Source organism: Setaria italica, chromosome III (assembly GCF_000263155.2).
Source record: "Setaria italica strain Yugu1 chromosome III, Setaria_italica_v2.0, whole genome shotgun sequence".
Lineage (NCBI taxonomy): Eukaryota > Viridiplantae > Streptophyta > Magnoliopsida > Poales > Poaceae > Setaria > Setaria italica.
Window position 1 is genome coordinate 4,163,618 of NC_028452.1, and position 7,033 is coordinate 4,170,650.

The 7,033-nt window shown below is 45.5% G+C and overlaps 2 protein-coding genes and 1 pseudogene across 2 annotated transcripts in view; all 3 read right to left on the minus strand.

Annotated features, from left to right (window-relative positions):
* LOC101773875 (replication protein A 70 kDa DNA-binding subunit C) overlaps window positions 1-463 on the minus strand; it is a 4,756-nt gene extending 4,293 nt beyond the window's left edge. Inside the window, exon 1 of the mRNA XM_004960467.3 lies at window positions 69-463. Within this exon, the coding sequence (XP_004960524.1) occupies window positions 69-361 (293 nt within the window). The 5' untranslated portion in view covers window positions 362-463. The remainder of the gene's footprint in view (window positions 1-68) is intronic.
* Window positions 464-3,410: 2,947 nt separating this feature from the next.
* Window positions 3,411-4,737, minus strand: LOC101785632 (annotated as a pseudogene).
* On the minus strand, window positions 4,715-6,539 carry LOC111255706 (replication protein A 70 kDa DNA-binding subunit C-like). Its single transcript, XM_022825523.1, has 2 exons — window positions 6,085-6,539; window positions 4,715-4,907 (listed from the first exon to the last, which is right to left on the minus strand). The coding sequence occupies exons 1-2, from the start codon at window positions 6,363-6,365 to the stop codon at window positions 4,739-4,741; spliced, it is 450 nt and encodes a 149-aa protein (XP_022681258.1). The 5' UTR covers window positions 6,366-6,539; the 3' UTR covers window positions 4,715-4,738.
* Between the last annotated feature and the right edge of the window lie 494 nt (window positions 6,540-7,033).

Sequence of the window (7,033 nt, forward strand, 5' to 3'; positions counted from 1 at the left end):
AAAATAAATCTGTGATTCGAACCGGGACAGAGCCGGGAAGCGAACGCAGGGGCAAGATTAACCCTCACCTGCGGTTATGGATGGTGCTGCAGGTGAACTCCTGGAGGTGGATGATGGAGCCCTTCTGGATGGTGCCGTCCCGGATGTGGTGGTTCTCGGCGGTAGCGAGCATGGACTGCAGCGCGTGGACGCCGTCGGAGAGCACCATCCGGTAGCGCTCGGAGGCGCTGGGGTTCTGGTTCTTCTGGGTGACCCTCCGCACGTCAACCACCTGCAGCACCGGCTGCAGCGTCCCCTCGCCGTCGGCGTGATTGGAGACGGCAACCACCCCGCCGGGGGTCAGCTGCGCCGGCGCCGCCATCGCGCTCGGGAGATTTCTTGGAGCTTCCGGGGGGAGGAAGAGGAGAGGGGAGAGGAGGCGGCTCGATTTTGGGGGAGAGAAGGGTTAACGGGATTTTGGGGAGACGGCGGTTCTGCCGAGAGGTGGGAAACTGAACAGGAGCGAGGGAGAGAGAAAAAATTTTGACACGAAAAGACGGGAATGCCCTCTTATATGGGCTTTATGGGCCGGAGCCTCACAGAAAGGCTGTACTTCACTTATGGTGTGTCTGGAAGACTGGGCTGGATCATTGTTTAGGCCTCTTTATAGCCCAAGGAGCCTTTCTGGAGAACCATTTTTTTAGGGCGCGTTTCTGGAGAACTAACTGAAGGCCTTGGCTATCAAATCAATTGTTTTTCTCTAAAAAAAATCAAATCAATTTTTTTCTAGCGCCCGGACGTCCAATAGGAAATTTTTCATTGGACGCTCCAACAAAATATTAGAAATAATCTAGTACAACATCAGCGGTCACTATTTGCAACATGAAATATAATGTGTAAAAATGACTACGTCATTCGATTTTGGGAAATTCCCGCTGCAACATGAATGCAAGATTTACTGTGAAACATGCAGAAATAATAGTTGCAATATCGATGCTTAACTATTGCAACATATGTCGGAGCGTCCTATTTTTTTAAGATTCCAGACGTCTGCTCGTAGCATTACCGATTGTTTTTTATAGAATCCTTAAAAAGGAGTTTTTATAGAGTCTAAGTAAAGAAATCGCTTATTATAAATTCTATAGAAAAAATGGTTATTTTTTGCAGCACTTAAAAAGTCTTTTACCTTCCACCTAAAAGAAAAAAATGTCTACGTAATACTTGTTTTTTTTATTTTGTTATTCCTTACACTTAATGCCCCTCCCCCTACTTATGGCTAGCTATTTTGGTTTCATTTAGGTGGCATGCAAGCCTTTTCCTTAGCATTTCCTCCCGTCACTAGGTTCAATTGGGAGTTTATTTTAGTTATTTTTAAACTTTATACCAACCAATTTATTCTCAATATTTTTTGTTGAACAATTTTAAAAGGTACATCAATTCACCTTGAGAAGTACTCCAGTTTTAAACATGCTATAGCTTTGCTATGTTTTGCATACCTTTTGTATCAGTAATTAGATGTCGATATAGTATTACCGTGTCTAAATATATGAAATTATATTCTTTTGTGACAGCAAGGAGTAGCTAATCTCAAGGTTTTTTATTTGGGCATCATCGAAGTTACTATCTGGACACTCCTCCTGTTTAGGAGTATAATTGATTCAGATCAGTATATATGTAGTAGTTTAGATTTTTTTTTTGCACCATTAATTACACGTGCTAACGTTAAGGCTAGCTATTCAAAGGAGATCTTGATGGTTTGATAGTACTAGCACGACATAACAAACCAGTTTAACATAACATGACCACAAAGTTAGTTAGTTAGTTAGTTAACACGGAAGTTAACAAGAACAGAATGATTATACACATCCTGATCAAGCTCAGGCTCACAAATCAATCATCAATCATTGACCAGACGACTTTCACGAGCAACGTAGTGCCACCAACATACAGTGATTTCTTCCTCATCTCCACCGTTCACTCAATTTCCTTTTCAGTATGATCACCACAACCAGTCCGAGCAACAATTGTCACAAACAGCGACTGCTTGAGAATTGAGATAGACAGCTACCATGCACGGACCGCAAGAGTTCCATAGCTCCTTCACCCACCACTCCATCACTATCGTAAAGCACGAGACAATCCCTAATGCTCGTAGTGCAAGCAGTGATTTCTCCACAGAAATCTCCACGCACGACCTCGATCGCAATGGTAGCCTCCACCGCATCTTTCACCACTCCGTACACCACCTCCACCGTGCTGAGCCTGGTAGCAAGAAATCTGCTTTAATTTCAACCACACAATCTGTCAACCATCGATCGTAACGAATCCTTTGCTGAGCTCTCTGTCCTCCTGCTCTCATCATCACCCTTGATCTTCAGGTCAATCTCAACGTATGCGAGTCCTCGCTTTGGGCCTGTCAGGGTCAAAGGTTCACCCTGCAAAAACAAGTAGGAAACGTAAGATTATTAGTGGTAATGTATAGTGCTGTAATCAGATTAAACTTGAAGATATTTCAGCTACCAAGCATATGAAACCAATTGCAGAGCACAGAGCATAGATTTTGCTAATTTCGTATGAAGTTATCCTATGTACCCGAGAGTTGATGAGCTCGGAATGATCTCTATCACGGCGGAAGAGATAAACACACTTGAGATCGATGGTGTCTCTGGCGATGACAGTTCCATACACGTTGATCAGTTCCTTCTTGCGCGTCTCCTTCTGCCTCAGCTTCTCCTTGGCCGCCTCCGCCGCCGCGTGCTCGGCCCGCACCGCCGCCTCGTCGAGGAAGAAAGGTTCCAAGCCTGAACGCTCCTCTCCATCCTCCCGCCAGCCCAAGTCGCCGGCGCCCGTCGCCATGGAGTTCGCCCCCGTTAGTTCAGCCCCAGGATTCCGCAGATCGCAAACTCCACGTAGACCTGACTCCTGACTTGACTCATACTACTCATACGTATACGCATGCATCTCAAAGATATGGACTTTAATTTGCCTACGACTCGGAAAAAATCAGACACTACTAACACGTGCAAGCAATACATGCAGATATGATACAAGCATCCAGATGGCCGTGGCGGATCACTACAAAGGGCCAGGGGTTTGATGATCTGGGGAAAAAATATTACTGCCTGAACACTTCACAGACCAAAGAGAAGTATGATAACATGAATCCATCAATGAACTGAACTAATATAACATGGAATTTCGATTCAAATAGTCTAGAACATAAGATAAACTTAAAGCATATAGCCCATTGAAGTGCCCATCACATACCTAGATGCTGAAAACATGACTACTGACTACTGTACATGATAGAGCAGGTGCTAAAGCAAAAGCAAACTTCATAGAATCACTTCATCTGATAGGTCTTTAGCAGCCCGCCAAGTAGCTCGGACAGGACAGTTCACAGGCCAGTGCCCAGACTGATTGCATACAAATTAAAACACGGGGTTTGCACAGTCATTGATTACTAACAGATTGGACCTGCGCCACTCACACCAGCGGTGTAGCCATGGGCATCATTGGAGGTCTGCATGCCCTGTTCGGCTCCCAAATTGCCAGCACCAACATTTGGGTTGTAGGAGGAAGCATCCACAGGGGCAGAGTGTGAAACGTCCTTCAAAAGGTTGTCAATCTCTTCCAAGAGATGATGACTCACATCCAATGCATCCAACTTCTCAACACCGTCAATGTAAAATTTCAAACGTTGCTCACCGTTAAAGGTTTCCTCCTTGATTGTCAGTTTGAATAGGTATTTTCGCCAAACGACTGCATCCATGATTTCTCTGAACCTCACCTCATCTTGATCTACATTTCGAATGATGAAAAGCTCATGTGCTGTGTAGCCAATTATGGCCTCACCAGCCTCTTGGAACGCAGTAGCAGAAGTAGTACCGGTGTGATCCATGATCTGACACATAAGCAAGTACCTGTACTCACAGTTTTCGAAGCTCTGATTGCATCTACCACAATACCATGTCCAATTACCGTTTCTTGTTACCTTTTTGTTGCATCGCTTGCCATTAAACTCCAAGGTGCAAGCTGGATAACAGAAGTTATCAGCCACCACATGTGAGATTACAGCCCTGACAGTGATCAACTCAGGCTTATCTGATCACCCCAGGTTCTCATCCTTGATCTGTGCAATTGTTTTCTGCACATAGATCCTGCTTATGATTGATATATCCTGAGACAAAGAAACACAAGGAGCAGTCTTTCCTCCAGCCATGTACCACTGCTTCAGCATTTCAGCCATTGGCATGTCTGGGTTAACCTTTAACTGGGTTGTGCTGATAGTGACCACAGATTTACCACTGAAATCACTGATGCGACCACCTTTCAGAGCTAGTATAGGGTTTGAACCCAAATCGCACAGTAACTGCAGTTGTTGTCCTTCAGCATCACAGAATTTGCCCCAGAAGATTATTTCTACACTCCGGCCAGACATGTCTTTCAGTTGAAGAGTTCTTTTCTGTGTTTCAGTGTCATCCATTCGCATTATTTTGGCTGAAGGTTCAACTGTCATAACAATCCCAACCAAATCAACAATAGCACCACTCCCCATATTCTCAAGTTCAACTGTCTGAAACTGTAATGCAGCTTAGGGATGCTGCCATCATCACTAGAGCAAATCTCTATAGAGGTTCTGTGATCCACAAATATTTCGTTATCATTATTTAAAGGGTTAAACTTCTTCTGTGCTGGTTTCAGTGACCCCTCGGATATCAAGTACACCTTATCAACCTCAATTAGATCAAAGTACTGCTCAGCCAGCTTGCTGAGCCTGAGCCCCGTGAATCAAGCAAGGCTCGTTTCCTAGGTTACCAGAACAGGATACACCATTAAGTTGAGTTGCATTGGCCTCATATATTGTTGGACTGCCGATCAGTGTACACTCAGCTTGAAGTATCTCAAGTTGGATAACAACAATGACCCTGAACGTAGAACCAAGGCACAGCAGGAAAAAGAAGTCAGTGAATGGTCAACTTAATTGACAAACATGAATCCATGAAATGATCTTATCATGTCTATGTTTGCAATAAAAAATGAACTATTTGCAGAACTCAAATGATCGAAAGAAAATGAACCAGCACCAAAAGAGTTAAAAAAAAAGGAATAACACTAGTATAAAAAGCGACTCGGAGATATCTTGTGACAAAACAACTAGAATGGTGAAATAAATGGAAGAACTTTTGACTCAAAGCTGAGGTATTAACCGTTTAGGTAACATGAGGATACAAGAACTTTTTTTGAAACGAGAGGATACAAGTGAGATAATATCATACTATTTTTAACATAAGAAACTAAGGTGACAAGTTGGAAAATCCATGCCTTCGTATGATTGTATCCATGCAGGTAGCAAGAAAAATGGATAGATGCACCCAACTGCTCTAGTAACATACAGGTAAACATCAAATCTATGTGGAAATGAGAACCAAACAGATATGGCTGTTTTGCTCCCAATTAAGTAGACAAGACCGAATTTAACCAAATAATCTTGTAGTTTTAGTTGTTGTTTTTTCAGTTCATGGAAAAAGAATAGGCTCCTATCCCCCAAAACAGAATCATTCAATCTGATCAGGGCTTTCGGGCAATAGGTGGCGTGTTACATATTCAGAAACTTCATGTGCATAACTAAACCTACAAGAGCAATGCCCATTAGAGATCACAGGCTGTTCCCCAATTTTTCCATGTAAGCACTGACCACAAAATCTTGTGCCCAAATTGTTGTAACAGCCGACGACACACACTCCTCGGATGGGTATCATTAAACAACAAGGACAATCACTGAATCAGCACAAGATGCCATTTTTGCAGAAGCATCGCCAGGCACAAAAGCAAAGTTACAAAACTCTAGTAAGCATGTCCGGCCTTTCTTGGCAACACACCCACCCCAGGATCCAGCAAGGGAAGGACCACAGGATGCAATTTCCACAGTAGCTAAGCGCACAGCCAGAGGCAGGAGCATTAAAGCACAAAACTTACAAAACCCTCAGCATTTCTACAGTAATTAACTGAGCACACAGTAGCACATCACTGAAAATCCAATCTTGTCTTCGGGTTCCAACCGCATTTAGACTAGAGAGGGGGAGCGATGGAGCGAGTCGTCACCTCTGGTTCTGGATGCAGCTGCAGACGTAGTCGAGGACGCGGACGACGCTGCCGCGGCGGAGCGCGCCGTCGGCAACGAGGCCGTTGAGGGAGGTGGCGAGCAGGCCCCGCTGCAGGTGCGCGCCGTCGGAGAGGACGAGGCGGTACCTCGCCGCCGCCGCGGAGGAGCCGACGAGCCGCGGCGCCGGCCCGTCCGCCACCTGCAGCACCGGGCGCAGCCCCTCCGCCAGCTGGTGGCGCGACATCGCCGCAACGGCCCCGCGCGACAGGTCCACCTCCATCCTTCCTCCTCGTGCAGCTCCTGGAAGTAGCTCCTGGAATGGAACGGGAGCCCTGCAGTTGCAGGCGATCGATGGCGACGAGGAATGGAGATTTTTTGGAGAGGTGGAGAGCTGGAGATGTCGAGATGATGGATTGATGGAACGGCCGCGGGAGAGATGGTTGTCGCTGGTTGGTGAAGAGGGGCGGCGTTGGCGTACGTGAGAAGCTTGGTTTCGAGGCGTAACGGGTGACAAGGGAGGACGGGTGCCTCAAGATTTGGAATTTGGTTTGGGAGGGAAGGAACGCAGCGGAGGGAGGGAACCTCCCCTATGAGCGAAATGACGGGAATAGCCCTCGACACCGTGGGCCGTTCTAAACTGGGATTGACAAATGGGCTCGCTTGTTGGAGGCCTTTTTGAGCAATCCGCCGCTGGTAGTGCTCAGAACTTTTCTTAAAGATCGAAGAATTGTATTAAATCAAAGCTGAGTACGTCGTCACATCACACGAAGAAAATAAAATTACATTTAACAACAATCAAGGATTGCAGCTCCAAATCTCAAACTTAAACACATATAAAGATTCATATATAGAAGGTCGCACGAGCATACGCTCAGCAAGCAGGCCCAAAGAACGACGACCTAGGCTGGATCGAGCAAAATCTTTTGCTTCCTTGCGTCTTTCTTCTTC